Source organism: Haliotis rubra, unplaced genomic scaffold, assembly GCF_003918875.1.
Source record: "Haliotis rubra isolate DU_JTF1 unplaced genomic scaffold, ASM391887v1 Scf1083, whole genome shotgun sequence".
Lineage (NCBI taxonomy): Eukaryota > Metazoa > Mollusca > Gastropoda > Lepetellida > Haliotidae > Haliotis > Haliotis rubra.
In genome coordinates, this window is record NW_025764985.1 from 47,661 (window position 1) to 67,397 (window position 19,737).

The 19,737-nt window shown below is 42.1% G+C and overlaps 1 protein-coding gene across 4 annotated transcripts in view; it reads left to right on the plus strand.

The window, feature by feature from the left end:
• Positions 1-19,524, plus strand: part of LOC124281932 (solute carrier family 43 member 3-like) — a 47,203-nt gene extending 27,679 nt beyond the window's left edge. For 3 of the 4 annotated variants that reach the window (XM_046717956.1, XM_046717949.1, XM_046717942.1), the window contains exons 6-12: positions 5,821-6,040; positions 6,522-6,578; positions 8,073-8,321; positions 14,412-14,513; positions 15,586-15,772; positions 18,569-18,689; positions 19,112-19,524. In XM_046717956.1, the coding sequence (XP_046573912.1) occupies positions 5,821-6,040; positions 6,522-6,578; positions 8,073-8,321; positions 14,412-14,513; positions 15,586-15,772; positions 18,569-18,689; positions 19,112-19,207 (1,032 nt within the window). In that variant the 3' untranslated portion in view covers positions 19,208-19,524. The remainder of the gene's footprint in view (positions 1-5,820; positions 6,041-6,521; positions 6,579-8,072; positions 8,322-14,411; positions 14,514-15,585; positions 15,773-18,568; positions 18,690-19,111) is intronic. The other variant, XM_046717962.1, reaches the window with a different exon arrangement.
• The last annotated feature ends 213 nt before the right edge of the window (positions 19,525-19,737 follow it).

Here is a 19,737-nt window from a genome sequence, read left to right on the forward strand (position 1 = left end):
TGTTTCAGAATAGTTGTTTTAATTGCTGCAAATGCAAATTCATTCAGTTGTAACTTACGCCTCAATTTAGTGAACAATGATATGAACAGAGTAATGACAACATGTAAACTCTTCAAAGAACAGGAACGCACAGGCCAAAAATAATGAAATGTATTAAATGTAGTTAAGTGTACATAAGTCGATTAAGCTTGATCATAGATGAAGGAAATTCGACACGCGGATGAGCATAATTTATGTATTGTCATTATCAGCATTAATTTAGCTCATTCACTGCACATGTGTGGACACAAGGGGGCGTTCAGGTCAGTACCTGGTGACACCAATCCTTGCAGCCGTCCCTACACGACACCGCCATGGAAGCGATTGCACACGTGGAAAACGTTTTCTGCATGCACTTTTCATGTATCGTTTTCATTTTTTATGACAAACGTTTACAAACATATGCGATTGATAATTACACTAGGTAGACACTTCATCAATTTTCATGATGCTATTTATATCATTATATTATATATTATATCAAATGTCACAAAAACCTTAATATTAATTCTGTTTAGTACTCACGACTAGTCTTACACGTACTTCTCCATAGCGAGGATCTAAAATACTGAAATCAGACCATTCGATGATGCAGAGTTTTGTGCTGTCGATGATGCAGAGTTTTGTGCTGTAGATGATGCAGAGTTTTGTGCTGTCGATGATGCAGCGTTTTGTGCTGTCGATGATGCAGTGTTTTGTGCTGTCGATGATGCAGCGTTTTGTGCTGTCGATGATGCAGTGTTTTGTGCTGTCGATGATGCAGCGTTTTGTGCAATGGGCACGCCAGAATGAATGTGTGTTTGAATGTCGGCTCGAACATATAAAGCGAGGTAGTTATGAGGATGTATATATTACATGTTCTTGACCCTTGAAGCAAGAAGGAAGATATCTTTGACGAATAATGAAATCCTGATGAAGTGTTCTTTTTGCTTGTTTATTTGGTTGCTTGTTGTCTAACGCCACACTCAGCAATATTCCAGCTGTATGGTGGCAGTTTATGGGATCTCATGCCGTGATGATCAGGGATATAGCTTGGGTTGGTTGGGTTGTTGTCTAACGCCACACTCAGCAATATTCCAGCTGTATGGCAGCAGTTTATGGGATCTCATGCCGTGATGATCAGGGATATAGCTTGGGTTGGTTGGGTTGTTGTCTAACGCCACACTCAGCAATATTCCAGCTGTATGGCAGCAGTTTATGGGATCTCATGCCGTGATGATCAGGGATATAGCTTGGGTTGGTTGGGTTGTTGTCTAACGCCACACTCAGCAATATTCCAGCTGTATGGCAGCAGTTTATGGGATCTCATGCCGTGATGATCAGGGATATAGCTTGGGGTGGTTGGGTTGTTGTCTAACGCCACACTCAGCAATATTCCAGCTGTATGGCAGCAGTTTATGGGATCTCATGCCGTGATGATCAGGGATATAGCTTGGGTTGGTTGGGTTGTTGTCTAACGCCACACTCAGCAATATTCCAGCTGTATGGCAGCAGTTTATGGGAACTCATGCCGTGATGATCAGGGATATAGCTTGGGTTGGTTGGGTTGTTGTCTAACGCCACACTCAGCAATATTCCAGCTGTATGGCAGCAGTTTATGGGATCTCATGCCGTGATGATCAGGGATATAGCTTGGATCGGTTGGGTTATTGTTTAACGCCGCACTCAGCATTATTCCAGCTGTATGGCGGCAGTTTATGGGATCTCATGCCGTGATGATCAGGGATATAGCTTGGATCGGTTGGGTTGTTGTTTACCGCCGCACTCAGCAATATTCCAGCTATATGGCGGCGGTCTGTTAATAATCTGGACCAGACAATCCAGTGATCAACAGCACGATCATCGATCTACGCAAATGGGATACGATGATATGTGCCAACCAATTAAGTAAGCGAGCCTGACCACCCACCCCGTTAGTCGCCTCTTTCTACAAGCATGCGTTTGCTGAAGACCAATTCTAAGCCGGATCTTCACGGGTATCAGGCGATAAGATATCTACAAGCAGTTCATCTCCAAGGTCGCCGACGGCCACGTGTTGTGCCAACAAGTTAGTCACTTATTGCGACAAGAATGGGTTGCTAGAGACCAATTCTAACCTGGAACTTCATTGGTGTCACTGGATTGTCTGATCCAGACTCCATTATCTGCACACGCAAATCCACAGGCGTTTATGACCATACCTGACTACAGAGTGAGTGAGTGAAATGCGAACAAGAGTGAGTGAGCTTATTTTTACGCCGCTTTTTAGCAATATTCCAACAATAGTATGGCGGGGACACCAGAAATGGGCTTCACACATTATACCCATGTGGGGAATCGAATCGGCGTGACAAGCCAAGGCTTTAACCACTAGGCTACCCCACCGCCCCCATGGACTATTATATTGATACGTGGGGATGTACATGGTTTACAGTGGAACACTGCAACAAAATAAGTAGGGCAGTAAGCAGAATAAGAGGACTGAAACCAAATACAAGCACCTGCACATGCATCAAGAAGTAATAACTGCAAGCTAAAAATCCTGTAGATTGTACAGAATGCCATACACTATAATATATGTAATATGTTTACTCCTAAAAAATAAATATAGGGGTGAAACTGTTCAATCTACTTACACATAAATAACTGTATATCTGTGAACTTTTGAAACACTGTTATATAAGGTTCCTTAAATGGATATTTGGGGTGACTAATGAGGTGTAAACAATTGTTATAGTTATTCACAATTTCGAACCCCTAGTCGACTGCCCTGTTTGCCGCCATGTAAGAGGTAACAGGGGCGGATAACTCTAAATCAAAGTGAACGAATCTGGTATTTCCAGTATTTTCCACTGCGCAATTATCAAAGAAAGTCAATTGTCGGTGCATCGATAGTTTTTCGTTTCTACCATCGATTAATTACTATCGGAGACTCAACACTTGCAATCCGTCGATAGTTCGATGCATCGTTACAGCACTATTAGTTATTATTCTTGTTATTATGATTATTATCATTGTTGCAGCTTAAAATGGTATACAGTAATGGAGTTTGGGTGGTCTTTTGATGTTGATGTTGATGATGTCACCTTGGCGTCGGCATTGTTGTTTTCATCGTCAGTAGAGGAAAATGTAGGAAATCATGACAACAATACCAGTTACCTCCCAGTTTCAATAGAAATCGATGAAGCGTGAGCGGGTGTACAATGGAGTGAGGTACTTGAATGTGTAGTGGACCGAAGAAGACTCCCTAAAGATGTGGTAACAAAGGGAACAAAGGAAGGTATTGAATTGAGCGGTGTGAATGAGATGACACAGGTGTTCGTCGTCTGCTAGCGGTTCCCGTAGATCTGTGAAGTGTGTATCGATGTCTGTCTAGGGACTACACATATATTATCATCGAGGTATATAAGGATTATATTCTAAGTATGCAAACAAAAAACCCCGACAAAACAAGCAATTCCATTCATATCATTTATTGATTCAAGTCAATCGGTTCTATACAAAGCTGTGATATACGAATGGACAATAGGATTCACTCTGGAACATTAAAGTCAACAGTTCAGTCACTCTAGACACAGGCTGCTGCTTCAAGGCGCGATTGTTTAAACGGCAAGTCCATGTTTTGAAACACATTTCGCACTGTTGAATATTCAGTTCACCTTTCCTATGCTGTTTTTAGGTTGAATGGTTATCAATAGTCTATGTTTTATCCACTGCCTTTAACGATGTCCGTCCAGGGGTTCCAGTTTCACAACTCCTCTCATGTAGGGGAAAATTCGGCGTTTCTCATCGTTCAAGCGCCTCAGTGTATGAGGTGTTTTCAAAATATGAACCAAACTAGACGTGCGGCGTTGACTCGGCATTCTCTTCTGAATGTTAGACTGATATACTAATGACCGGTATTTATTTCCTATCTCCTTAGGCATTCTCAATCCATTCTTGCGTTCGTCCTAAACATTGATGCGTTGTAGCTTCACATCGCTATCTGTTGCGCATGCGAAACATGTCCAATGTCCTTGACCACTGCCTTTCTGGGAAGAGGCTAGGTCGTCATAGTCACTGTTCAGTTCGAGTCTAGATGTCTTACGCTGAAGACGCATGTTCTGGGTCAACGATGTCTCACTACTCGTGTCTGCCTGTGAAGTCTCTCTTCTTCAGTCAGAGGACTATCCAGAGATTCTGTTGTAGTCAACTTTTCCCTAGGCAACGGTGATCTTTGGTGGTAGGTTTTAGACCATCAAAGAGTTTGATTTGCTGTTTATCTATGGGGGATGAAACAAGCTGACATAATGCGCGTTCAAAGCAATGTCTCTCGATTCTTTACCTCTCGGAAACAGATTTTGTACCAAGAGAAAGATCAATACATTCTTGTGATGGGAGGTTTGAGTAAACAGCCGCGAAATATTATCCTCGTCCAAGATATTACCATTGAGTATAACACCAAACAATGCGGGTAGGTCGGGGTTGATCAGGCCATGTATTGTGAGGAGGAGGGAGGTAGGTGTTTCTCTTGAGGGAGGAGGAGGAGGTAGGTGTTTCTCTTGAGGAGGAGGGTATCTCTCTTGAGGAGACCAAATTAAAGGTAGTCACTCCCATCGTGATCCCATACAAGTGTCCAGATTACAGGGTTCAAGCTTTCTTTTATACTGTTGACGTTTCAAGTCACATGCATCTCTGACCATCGTTGTTCTTAACGTGGTCTTCCTAAATATATCTCTAGGGTCAGCTGCCTAAATGTTGTTCACGTCCAACCCGTTTGCTGGCGAGAGTTAAACGACCCTCTTTTCTTCACAGCACACTTGTGACATACACACTTGATGGTCTTCAGTGTCCACGGGCAGCCACCCTGAACTGTAAAGAAAGGACAGCATGCGCAACAGTCACAAAAGCCTAAGGAGATAGGAAATTCTCAAGTATATTCTAACAGTCAGAAGAGAATGCCTCAACGCCGCACTAGTTTGATTCATATTTTGAAAACACCTCATACACAGAGGCGCTTGAACGATGAGAAACGCCGAATTTTCCCCTACGTGAGAGGAGTTTTGAAACTGGGACCCCTGGACGGACATCGTTAAAGGCAGTGGATAAAACATAGACTACTGATAACCATTCAACCTTAAAACAGCATAGGAAAGGTGAACTGAATATTCAACAGTGCGAAATGTGTTTCAAAACATGGACTTGCCGTTTAAACAATCGCGCCTTGAAGCAGCAGCCTGTTCCAGAGTGAATCCTATTGTCCATTCGTATATCACAGCTTTGTATAAAACCGATTGACTTGAATCAATAAATGATATGAATGGAATTGCTTGTTTTGTCGGTTTTTTTTGTTTGCATACTTAGAATATAATCCTTATATACCTCGATGATAATATATGTGTAGTCCCTAGACAGACATCGATACACACTTCACAGATCTACGAACCTCCCATCCATAGCAATACAGCTAAAAAGTAATGCCATCATTTAAACCTTCCTCGGACGTGTAAACTGGAAGTGGTTCGCTAGCAGACCACAGTCTTAAAGCAGACGGACTTTTCCTATCCATCCCAACGAACACCATCGTCGCTCCATTCACACCGCTCAATTCAATACCTTCCTTTGTCCCCTTTGTTACCACATCTTTAGGGAGTCTTCTTCGGTCCACTGCACATTCAAGTACCTCACTCCGTTGTACACCTCGCTCACGCTTCATCGATTTCTATTGAAATTGGGAAGTAACTGGTATTGTTGTCATGATTTCCTACATTTTCCTCTACTATCGTCATCGTTTTATTTTAATCCATGTTTTTTTTTTGTCAGGTTGCGTTTGAGAACGGCATACCAAGACAACACTCGTACATCTTGCTGTCATCCCTCAACGCCGTCTTCGTGACAGCAAACTCCATCCTCTTCTTCCGTCGCTCGCAATATCCGGTGCGCGAACTCACAGTTCCGGTGGAGGAGAATGACGTCAGTGTCAAGGATAACCAACAGTTCCCCCCGCTCGTGACTTGCGAGAAATCTCCAGCGATCATGGATGGTACGTGGAAGCAGTGTTGTGGAAAAAATATTCATAGCTTTGCACGATTCGAGTCACTACGTTAGTCAGTTTAGTTTTACGCGGGTTTTAGCAATATTCCAGTTATATCACCGCGGGGGGACTCCAGAAATGGGTTTCACACATTTACCCATGTGGAGAATCGAACCCGGCGTAACGGGCGAACGCTTTATCAACAAGACTACCCCGCTGCGCTATCAGAAGGAATATACGTGTGATAGAATCATACCTAGGTAACAGGTGCGTTCCGAACCTGATTATACGTCGAAAATACGGTAATTATCCCCGAGCTTAAACGCATTCATAGAAATACAAGACTACTGACGGGATCGTGTGGTCAGGCTCGCTGACTTAGTTGACACATGTCATTGTATCCAAGGCTTTTGGGCTGAGTAAATAGCATTTATTAAGAATATCAAATATCTGTTATTCTCCATATGAATAGTTTTTCATGATTTTTCACATTTTCACCATACGGAAACACTCTCCGCTGATCATCTACACGATACTAAGAAATTCGGTATTAGATGTTTCATCTACTCTTTTATGAAAAAGTTGAAATATGATCACGCTTCGATCCTAATCATGTGGGGCGGTGGGGTAGCCTGGTGGTTAAAGCGTTCGCTCGTCACACTGTAGAACATGGGTACAATGTGTATAGCCCATTCTGGTGTCCCCCGCCGTGAAATTGCTGGAATATTGCTAAAAGCGGCGTAAACCCTGAATACACTCACTCACCTAAGCATGTTTGTGATTTTGAATGCCACAATTGAACATGTTTATATTAGGGTTGAATTTAGGGTTGTAGGCCTTGAGTCCGTGTTTATACAAATCACTCGAAATATAAGTTCACTTTTATATCCCAACGAAGCGTATATGCCATGAATTCTCTACCCCAAACACACTTTTGTGTCGAATAAAAACGTCGAATAAGCTGAATCAACTTCCTGTGAATAAAGGATATGTCGGGAAACTGGATTCCTATAGCCATGAAGGACACTAAAAGTTACGCGAAGCGATTTACCCCATCCTCGGCAGTGCAGTGTATTTTATCTCTGGATTTGAACCCATTTCGAATTCCAGTACGCCAGGAATATGCTGCTGGTGTAGATGTCGTCGATTTTAAGTCCAGATAGTGTTTCCTAATGTATAGTTTGGGATACATCAGTACATTATGTTTAATGCTTGTTTACTATCATTTTGGAAACATTGTCTAAAATATAGAAAGTGTAAACTACGTAAACAAGGAGTAAATTACGAATATGACGAAAGTAAACTGACTGCTTATTCTACCTCGTTTAAACTCAAGTTCGTTATAGGGGCGATGGGGTAGCCTAGTGGTGAAAGCGTTCGCTTGTCACGTCGAAGATCCGGGTTCGATTCGCCACAAGTGAATCCCATTTCTGGTGTCCCCCGCCATACTGTTGCTGGAATATTGCTAAAAGGTTAAAAGCTGCATAAAACTAAACTCACTCGCTCTAATTCGCATTTCATTTATGCGCATATTAACTAAAATATTCAACAGGAGCTCAGGTCCAGAAACAGTTAGTTATATTCATCATTGTTCGTTATAAACGTACTTTACTGAGATGGTGTGAGCTGTGGTCCAACCAATATGTCCTTAACTGACCGCTCTGACCCTGTACCTTTGTTGACCGTCGCTTAGTAACAAATGAAAGGCGTGTGGAGGCCCATTAAATCACAGATCCTTTTAAGTAATTAATGATACATGCGGTATCGCTCTACACTGGAAGGAGTGTCCTCGTCCATTTTGCTGATGATACTCAACATCTTCCTATGGTTTGCGTTCTTCATCCTGTGGGTCTTTTATGTCTTGGAGCGGCGGGGTAGCGTAGTGGTTAAAGCGTTCGCTCGTCACGCCGAAGGTCCAGGTTCGATTCATCAAATGGGTAAAATGTGTGAAGCCCGTTTCTGGTGTCCCCAGCTATTGCTGAATATTGCGAAAAGCGTCGTGAAACCATACTCACGCAATTGTATATCTTCTTTATTTCAGGAAAGGAACAACTAGAACTCAACATAGCAAACGGAAGTCCACCTTGCTCACCTAAACATGACGTGGATTCACCCATGTTACCATCTCCTGTTGGGGAGGAGGTCATGCCCACTCTCAGGAGTTGTGTGTTCAATAGGACGTTCTTGTTCCATCTGTTCTGGTTCGTTGTGAACGACTTCTATCTACTCACATTTATTGGAATTTCCAACGCCATGTTAGAACGGGTACTTCACAGGCACACGGAAAAAGGTAAGAAAATTTGTTCATTGGTAATAATTTTTTTATACATATCAATTGCACACACAAACACGAGAATATTTCTTGACCAATCGTGAAGTTTTAACATTTTATACAATATTTGCGTAATAAACATCCCAATCATATACTTTTTGCCCAGCAGACCAATTGATTTTTGGAAACCCATTATTTAAAAAACTGAAGATGGTTGACTCTGGCTGCCATATTGGATTTTCGATATTTACAGCCTCGGCGTTTAGTAAGACAAAAAGTTTCAGCTCATGGGTCTGAAGGAGAGGAGGAAAATGCATTATTATTAAAATAACAAAGAAACCTTCCACATATAGGCACTAGTTTTTATCTGATCAAATATTACAGTGATGGAAGCTTGGAGTGCATAAATATCGATCAGAACATGATCCTGTAATGCAACATATGTTATGCTAATTACAACTGTCACATAAAAATAGATTTTTTAACTGAGTGGTAGAACCCATTCAAGATCGATAACTCAGCGGATAAATGACTGAAAATGACATTAGAAATTGGTCACATATAACATGGGGCGCAGGGTGAGTGTAAGAAATGGCCGTTCCGCATTTAATGTTTAAATTTGAAAATTGTTTGAAAAATGCAATGTTTTGGTTTCCTATTGCTGTGATCTTTCGGAATGTCATTTTCTCATGACAATCCTTTAATAGCCTCTTATATGCAATAACCAACCGTATCTTTACTCTGTCTCTCAATACTAAACCATGCAAAATAATCTGAAATAAAATAAAATAAAAATAAAATACTCATGTCACCGAGCACAAGTTCATGACCAGCGCTAGGCGGATCAGTATAGTAAGTTTAAAGCTATAGCACTTTTATTTAACCGAAAAATCGCTTTTGCAATGTCATGTCATGAAAACCATGACAACGCGCCGTAAGTATGTTGCTTCCAAGAATGTCTCCAAAATAATATTTATGTCCATAGAAACGCAAAAGTATCTGCAAGGACAACAGCGTTCATGACTTGGCTCACTGAGATACCATGCCGCAGTGAAGCATGAATACCTCACTCAGACACATTATACTGACTCCGAGCCTACCAGTCCGTGTTGTACCCATTAATACCGAGCGCCAGGCAGGGACCAATAAGTACCATATTTTAACGTCTTTGGTATGACGCGGCCGGAAATCGAACCCGCGACCTTCCACTCTCCGGGCGGACGCTCTAACCAATACACCACGGAGGCAGTCTCACGTCGAAGGACACCAGAAATGGGCTTCACACATTTTACCCATGTGATGAATATAACCCGCGTCTTCGGGGTGACGAGCTAACGCTTCAACCGCTGGGCTACCCCACCGCCGTACGGAGTGTCATAACAGGCTTCAATTTCACAGGGGCGGTGGGGTAGCCTACAGGTTAAAGAGTTGGCTCGTCACGCCGAAGACCCGGGTTCGAATCCCCACATGGGTACAATGTGTAAAGCCCATTTCTGGTGTCCCCCCGCCGTGATGTTGCTGGAATATTGCTAAAAGCGGCGTAAAACCAAACTCAGTCAGTCAGTCAATTTCACACTTTATTCCAACGATGACACAATTCCGTACAGTGGCGTCAACATTATCAATCGTCCTCGTCATTCATACCTCTCTTGGTGCCTATTAGTATTACTTTGTTACAACCGCAGTTCGTTCTAAGCATTCCGACTAAACTATACTGAAAATGATCGGGACTAAGCAACAATTCGTTGCATCCGTAGTTCGTTACAAGCGTGTGACTTATAAACGTGGTGTAATGTATATAGCATTCTCAAATATAAAAAGTGTGAGTGAGTGAGTTTAGTTTTACGCCGCTTTCAGCAATATTCCAGCAATATCACGGCGGGGGACACCAGAAATGGCCTTCACACAATGTACCCATGTGGGGAATCGAACCTGGGTCTTCGAGGAAACGCTTTAACCACTACGCTACCCCACCGCCCCAAGACACGAAGAAGATCGTAAGGCTCACGTAAAGTATGATAGTTAAAATCACGTAAGATCTTTATGTGATGACTGAACGAAGCGATCGTGGCGTTACGACATCGTAAATCTACGTAATGCATAGGTCACATATGAAAGATTATTTTACGATGCCCAGCCGGGCTGAAAATCGGCAAATTTGAGAGATACACCGAGAGCTGGACGATCATCCGTGGACATCGGCTATGTTTTTGACATCGGAAAGACGCCGTTGACACTTTGTGGACAACTCGGAAGAAAATAACTGCCAGGCCGCCAGGGAATAGGATGATTGTTTCTGTCCGCTGGTGTGGTATGGTCACTGGAGGATAACAGAAAGGTTATCTGACGAGAATCGATCAATACTGGGATTGTTCCTGTTCGTAGACCGTACGATTGAACTAAGTCGGAAGGTGACCAACAATAGTCTGGACAAGCATCGAGCAGGCGCCGCACGGGTATCATTCAGATTTCATGAATGTTTACGTGCCTGGTCCGGGGTATAAAGAATGGTCTGAATGGGTTGAGCAGCATAGGTCATCAGGATGCCTGACCCACTAAACTTGCTGAGATTGGCTGGGCTCCGTAAGGAATATGCTAGAGCCCGACATCGTCAGACTGCCATTCTAGCAGAGTTGTTGCAGGAAGAAGAGAGGGTGGCAAGAGGTGGTGGATCTGCCCTTGGCTGCTGCGTCGTCCTGAATTATACGGACAGTTCGAGACTCTGATGGCAGAGCTACAGAGGGAGCATCGACTCTGAAATGTGGATTGTGTTGAACACCAACTTTGATTGACCGGGCACTGAGTAGGCTCCTTTCCTAGCGAGAGGAAAACCGGGCGATATTAATCCAGGCATCGACCAGCGCCTGTTCGGGAACCGAACGATTTGGTTTACATCGGAAAGATACCGTCCGAGTGTCAGGATATGTCCGGCCGATTCCCGCCAGATGACCGTCAGTCACTTGACGATTTTAGCTGTCCATTTTCCAAGTGACTTGAACCGTATCCGATCATCCTTGGTTTTGTGACTGCTGCGCCTATGTGACACAGATGTGGACGAAAATCTGTCGCTCGCCGTAACATCGGTGAAACCCATCGGTCGGCGACCTTTGAAACATTAGGTGTATGTGACCTAGGCATTAACATATATGCTTTACCATCATCTAAGCCATACAATGTGAAACATGGCGTGATCTTCATGACTATATGATTGTTAACTGTTCAAAACACACAACGCGTAACACGCGGCATACATGTATACGTGTAATATACGCACCCAATTATCATTGTATCATAAGTGAAAGTTATATAAAGGTGATGATACTTCGCCACGGTAAAATGATGATTTCTAAATGCTTGTTAAGTGCACTAGGGATGCGGGCATCAGGTCCACAGGTCGGTACGGTCCGCGGAGACATCTTGCGCTTGTCTGAACACAACTACGTCAGCCCATTACGCCACGAGCAATGAGCATTGAAAACTCTTCAAGCGAACAATCTCTCGACATGTAAACGGATGTTTACGTGCATACGATTCATTGTTATTCTTAATGAGCCTATGTCATAAAGTAAATGTCACACAGTTTCGTGTCAAGGCTCTTTTCATTGCGAGATCGTCATCCACGGTTCACAAGGTAGAAACGTTCTGTCTAAGAATATGTCCCAAACCATTAAATAATTCAGTGTAAAACATGCAATACCAAGCAGGTTTATGAGAACTCATGCTGTTTGATGATCTGGAACAATGGTTGGGTTGGTTGGTTGTTGTATACCGCCGCACACAGCATTGTCAGCCATATGCCAGCTATATGACTGCAGGCTGTAAATAATCGAGTCTGGACCAGAAAATCCAGTGATCAGCAGCATGAGCATCAATCTACGCAATTAGGATACGATGACACGTGTCAACCAAGTCAGCCAGCCTGACCACGTGCCTGTTAATAGCCTCTGACGACAAGCATGGGTTACTGAAGATCAATTCAAACCCGGATCTTCACGGGTATCTGGGATAGTGACAAATACTGTACATTTTTTATTTTTGTGGAATATTTGTACATGGAACACATCTACATGACCGCCACGTGTGACATACATACAACTCATCAATTACATTCATATTTTAAATATCACACCCTAATCCATACAGAGTTCACCTGGGGACTGTCCTACTTCGTACACCGATGGTTATGGGTTTACATCATGTTACGTGTATACGTGTATACGTGTACATGCTTGTACAAATAGTTCCCATTACCTTTTCACTGAACCACAAATGTGTTTTCTACGTCTTCTGTCTTTATCATAACTGAATGCATCATAACCTAACCAATATGCAATGGTTTGCTTCTCAAATTCATTTTTACAAGTGAATGACGAAAGAATTACGTAGCATGTGTTACAGAAACACGTATATTCATGTCTTCGAGTCTCGGTTGGAGGATAATTCATATATCAATTATTACAATCCTCACCCGTGCAGGTCCGGGTTAGAATGAACCTTCAGTAAGCCATGCTTGTCGTATGAGGCGACTAACGGGATCAGGTGGTCAGGCTCGCTGGCTTGGTTGACACATGTCATCGGTTCCCAATTGCGCAGATCGATGCTCATGCTGCGGCATAAAACTAAACCCACTCATTCACTCCTTACAACCCTAACCGATGTCTGCTAGCATTGTCTGGTTGCCATGGCACGGGTTCAGGCGACACATTGTCACCACTTGATCCTCATTCTATTCGGTCATCTGGATATTAAGGATTTGGTACTGTAGGTCCAACTGATTGAAAATCCGAATGTGGAGTGATAATGGACCAAAAGCATGTCATGATCTTAAATAATAGCATCTTCCTTTGGAACGCCATGGTTAGAGGGCATACCGTGAACCTAATTACCGAAAACGTCTATGATCTCGGAGAAAACAATGATCCTTAGGAATGTCATGCTCCTTGAACACACATGACCGAAAAGATGCATGCATGATCTTAGAGAATACTGTGGTCCCTAGGAATGCCATGATCCTTGAACACACCGTGATCATAATGACCAAAAGTATGCATGATTATTAAGAGAAAACCTTGGTCCTTACCAATGTCATGAGCCTTAAACACACCGTGATCCAAGGGACCAAAAGCATGCATGATCTTTGTGAAGACCTTGGTCCCTAGGAATGCCATTATCCTTGAACACACTGCGATCCTATGGACCAAAAACATGCATGATCTTACAGAAGACCTTGGTCCTTAGCAATGCCATGATCCTTAAACAAACTGCGATCCTAAGGATCATGCATGATCTTAGAGAAAAGCTTGGTCCTCAGCAGTACCGTCATCCAGTGTAAATTGTATCGTGATCCTGCGTCCAAAGGATTTGGTCCTGCAGGTCAACATGGTACCGATAGTTTGGCATCATGTGTATAACCATCAGTCAAGGAACTCTACAAGACCTGATCATGGGTCAGGGTAGGGTTTATTACCCGCCATCGTACCAGGACATCGGGGAACCTTGCCCATCACGTAAACCAGTGGTTTATCTAGCCCCGACTCGATTACTGAACATTACCTTGCTGACATACTGCTGACTGCGGCGTCAAATAACATTTACGGACCTATAAAGGCGTTGAACTGGACTCACTCAACATTCTAGGATCAATAAGAGATATGCTGTACAATGACGGCACAGAGACTGGTAAATGGTCTAAAGCATTGGAGGCGGTAGTGTAGCCTAGTGGTTACAGCGTTTGCCCGTCACCCCAACCCGGGTTCGATTCTCGTACATGGGTACAATGTGTGAAGCTCATTTCTGGGGTCCCAGTCCTAACATTGCTGGAATATTAGTAAATCAGCGTAAAACGTAACTCACTCAATCTAAAACATTGAACTTACCGTGGTGTTATGAAGTTGAACCGGTATGGCTCTCAGCAGCCTAAAACTAAACACACCTACTCTAGAAAATTCTACTTACTGTGGTGTTATGACGTTGTACTATATATCGGTGTTTCATATTTTATCAAGATCTCCAAGGAATCAATTTTGACAAGTGCCCTGGTGCCACATATTGTTGTTTTTGTGTAATACTCATGTGGTTTTCTCCAGTCGTACCTATTATCTGTTTCAGTCAATCACTTCACGGATGTCTTTTCCTTCTCTCTCATGTGCGCAGCCATCTTCGCCGTGGTCGGCGGATTCCTCTACGACTGTCAACGAATGGCTTTCAAAGGTAAGACCAACGTATGCTTTAAAATAAAGTTGAACCCCAGAATCTCGAACACAGTCAACCCGTGTTATATTTCGAGATACTAGTATCCGGACATTCGAGATAGAGAGGCAGGGACAGACATTATTAACATTACTATACATCCATAAGACGTACACAGAAGAACACAACAGGTACTGCAGAGGACAGATTTACAGATAACTTTTTGGGTCATTGAGTTATGTACTCGCTGACTGTACTGAATGCTAAGATCATGAATATTATTAGTAATGCTGTCCTTTAGAGGTAAGGTTGACAGTAAGGACGCCAGTCTGTTAGAGGGACAGTGTGTTAATTTTATGTATATTTGTATAAAAGTAATACTTTAAATTATTATAAAGTATTGCCTTAGAGTCGTGTGGAAGTCTATGGCACCCCTTGCCATCTGTTTTTAACAACATTCCTCGTCCCATTTCTTCTTCATCGTGTCAACTGTCAACCTGGCCTGGTGAAGGAAACAAATTGGATCCAGGTATACTCCAGATTCAGGATTGGGTCGAATGTCATTTAGTCGGGCGACGTGACGAAAAAACTAAATGTCACTCTCACCTCAATCTTTTCAATTCACTGCCTTTCTTTCAATATATGGGGCAATGGGGCAGTGAGGCAGTGGACTAGTTAAAGCTAGTGTTCGTCACGCTGAAAACCCGTGTTCTATTCCCCACATGGGTACAATGTTTGAAGCCCATTTGAAGCGTATTTGTATGCCTTAGCCCATAGTTTGCTGTAATATTATAAAAATATCGATCACCTGAACTGTTTTCAGTTCAAAATGTGTATTTCAGCGAATTTTATGCTTTATCCATAATGGGCGGTTTTATCATAAACATATCGATAACCTGAACTGTTCTCATTTCAAAATATGTATTTCTGCGTATTTGCGTGCCCAAGTCCATAATTTGCTACTATAAACATATCGATCACTTGAACTGTTTCATTTCAAAATGTGCAAGTTAAAAAGCACCACAAGTGAACTGTGCAACATTCACATTGTGTATGCGTGCCTCAGTTACCCACAGAATTCGCTATGATGCAGATTACAAAGGATACCATCGACAACTACTTCCGGCTGTTTTCCCTCTCACCATGACAACACTGCTAGGGGCGGTAACTGTGGGTCTGCAGTTTATCCAAGCGGAGGAGATACTGTATGCGTTGTTCGTTCTGTTCGTCATCTACAAGCAGTGCGTGTTCGCGCTGACGTGGTCATTCGTAGTGGACGTGTAAGTGGAATTTCTGTTAGAATATTTTATCAAATATGTGTCATAGTGAAGCAGAACATGACTATGAATAAAGTTTCTAGTAATGTTATTGATAACAGTAAGCCTTATCTGGCATAGTTCTCACAAACAGGGCGAAGTATAGGAAAACAGACTAGCGTCTTGGTTTATATCTAAATATAAAACACATTGAACAGTCAACAGTGAACAGCGCAAGAATACATGACGTCACAAGTTATGTGAGGTCATAGACAATAAAAAGTAGTTCTGCTTCACATGACTACTAACCCGGTTTAGAATATTGGTCTTCAGTAACCCATGCTTGTCGTAAGAGGCAACTAACGGGATCGGGAGGTCAGGCTCGCTGAATTGGTTGACACATGTCATCGGTTCCAAATTGTGCAGATCGATGCTCATGCTGTTGATCACTGGAATTTCTGGTCCAGACTCGATTATTTACAGACCGCACCATGTAGCTGGAATAATGCTGAGTGCGGATTAAAACTCAACTCACTCACACACTCACTCTCACATGACTACTATTAATTCATTTGTTAATTATTTTGACTTACTTTTATAATTTAATCTTCATTTAATAGAGATGAAAAGTTTTACATACTGACTTTCAACTTTTTACAAACTTCAGAAAAAATTCTTCTCCACACTGCACAGAGTTACGTCTCTTAGTCGTGCCAGGATATGCTGATTGTCTTTTTTAATGTCTGCACCATTTCCTTCATGTTCAAACATTGAGGCAAATATCTCAGAACTGTCTCGACATTCACATGAGGTATATATCGAAAACATGTACATTAAGTAAATATGCGACATATTCACATTAGGTGTAGATGCGACATTCACATTGGGTAAACATGAGACATTCACATTGGGTATACATGCGACATTCACATTGGGTATACATGCAACATTCACATTGGGTATACATGCGACATTCACATTGGGTATACATGCAACATTCACATTGTGGATACATGCAACATTCACATCATGCATACACGCAACATTCACATTGTGCATACATGCAACATGCACATTGTGCATACACGCAACATTCACATCGTGCATACACGCAACATTCACATCATGCATACATGCAACATTTACATCATGCATACACGCAACATTCACATTGTGCATACACGCAACATTCACATTGTGCATACACGCAACATTCACATTGTGCATACATGCAACATTCACATTGTGCATACATGCAACATTCACATCATGCATACACGCAACATTCACATTGTGCATACATGCAACATTCACATCATGCATACACGCAACATTCACATCGTGCATACATGCAACATGCACATCATGCATACACGCAACATTCACATCATGCATACATGCAACATTCACATTGTGCATACACGCAACATTCACATTGTGCATACATGCAACATTCACATTGTGCATACATGCAACATTCACATCGTGTATACATGCAACATGCACATCGTGTATATATGCAACATGCACATCGTGTATACATGCAACATTCACATCATGCATACATGCAACATTCACATTGTGCATACACGCAACATTCACATCGTGCATACATGCAACATTCACATTGTGCATGCATGCAACATTTACATCGTGTATACATGCAACATGCACATCGTGTATATATGCAACATGCACATCGTGTATACATGCAACATTCACATCATGCATACATGCAACATTCACATCATGCATACACGCAACATTCACATTGTGCATACATGCAACATTCACATTGTGCATACATGCAGCATTCTCATTGTGTATACATGCAACATTCACATTGTGTATACATGCAACATTCACATTGTGCATACATGCAACATTCACATTGTGTATACATGCAACATTCACATCGTGCATACATGCAACATTCAGATTGTGTATACATGCCACATTCACATCGTGCATACACAAACATTCACATTGTTTATACATAAACATTCACATCATGCATACATGCAACATTCACATTGTGTACATATGCAACATTCACATCGTGCATGCATGCAACATTCACATCGTGCATACATGCAACATGCACATCATGCATACATGCAACATTCACATGGTGTATATATGCAACATGCACATCGTGCATACATGCAACATTCACATTGTGTATATATGCAACATTCACATCGTGCATACATGCAACATTCACATCACATGCAACATTCACATCGTGCATGCATGCAACATGCACATATATGCATGCAACATTCACATCGTGCATACATGCAACATTCACATCGTGCATGCATGCAACATTCACATCGTGCATGCATGCAACATTCACATCGTGCATGCATGCAACATTCACATCGTGCATGCATGCAACATTCACATCGTGCATGCATGCAACATTCACATCGTGCATGCATGCAACATTCACATCGTGCATGCATGCAACATTCACATCGTGCATACATGCAACATTCACATTGTGTATACATGCAGCCTTCATATTGTGTGCGACATTCACATTAGACATAGATGCATGATTCATGTATAACATTCACACTGGGTGTATACATTAAGTATATATTACGACATTCACATTGGGTATATATGCGACATCCACATTACGTACACATGCGACATTCCACAATAAGGTAAACATGCTACATTCAAATGAGGTATGCTTGACAATGTCTGAAAATACACCTTATACAAAACATACGACTTTGACTTCACAGTAAATCTGGACACTGTTTCCTGAGAATCTATCCGTACGGAATTTAAAATATGTTTCTTCAGGTACCCCCGGGAATATTTTGGTGTGTTCTACGGAATCGTGTTCACGACAGCAGGAATAGTGCTGTTCCTCCAATACGCTTTATTCATGTGGATAGCAAGTGGACCGTTTGCTCCCATTGCCGTAAGTATATACTATATAAAGGAGACCCGTGAAGATCCGGGTTAGAGTTGGTCTTCAGTAACCCATCCGTATCGTACGAGGCGACGTAACGGAATTGGGTAATCAGGCTTGCTTACTTGGTTGACACATGTCATCGTATCCCAATTGCGTAGATCGATTTTCAGGATGTTGATCACTGGATTGTCTGGTCCAGACTCGATTATTTACAGATCGCCACCACAGTGTTTGAATATTGTTGCGTGTGGATTAAAATAACAACTACCCAACCAATTATTGGCCACATAGCTGAAATATTGCTGTGTGCGGCGCTTAACAACAAACAACATAGGCAACTGCTTGCTGTTGATGTTCCTATTTCAAAATACTCGAGTGTGTGTGTGGTTTTATATTGATATAACAACTAAAAACAAACTGCATTTCAGGTGAACTTGTTCTTGCTGTGCCTGCTGTTACTGTCGCTGGTCAATCCGCTCAATCTTCTGATAAAGGGCACCTGTGGTCAGTCCCCTGTCACATAACGCCGCCATCGCCACGGAGATGTAAGCTGCTTCCTGATCTCGACCTGTACCTGGGCTCACGATGACGACATCAAATCCTCACATTTGCCAACGAATCCTTTCTCTAATACTGCCTTGATATGATACTCAGACGAATTTTAAATATGGCCTTAGTGACAGTGGTGGGTGATATGATGCCGTCTTTTTAAAGATATTCCTGCATTTCACGGCATGTGAACTAAAATGATCTTCACAAATGCTGTCCATGTGAAGACTCAGAAGATTCTGAGTTACATATTGAACACTCTGACGGATACCTCAAGTGAAAGCAATTGTTTTAGCAAAACAGTCCGCAGATTATTATATACACAGACTTATTAATATATACACAGGCTCTGTTTTGAAAATGGAGTTTATGGCCTTTGGAGTGGGGGCTTTATTGTACGAAGACGTCCGTCACACAGAAGAAAGAAACATCGTATTTGTTGAACAATTTTTGGACAGTTTATTTGATTTTATTTTGAATTGTGAAATCCGTTTGTAACGAAATC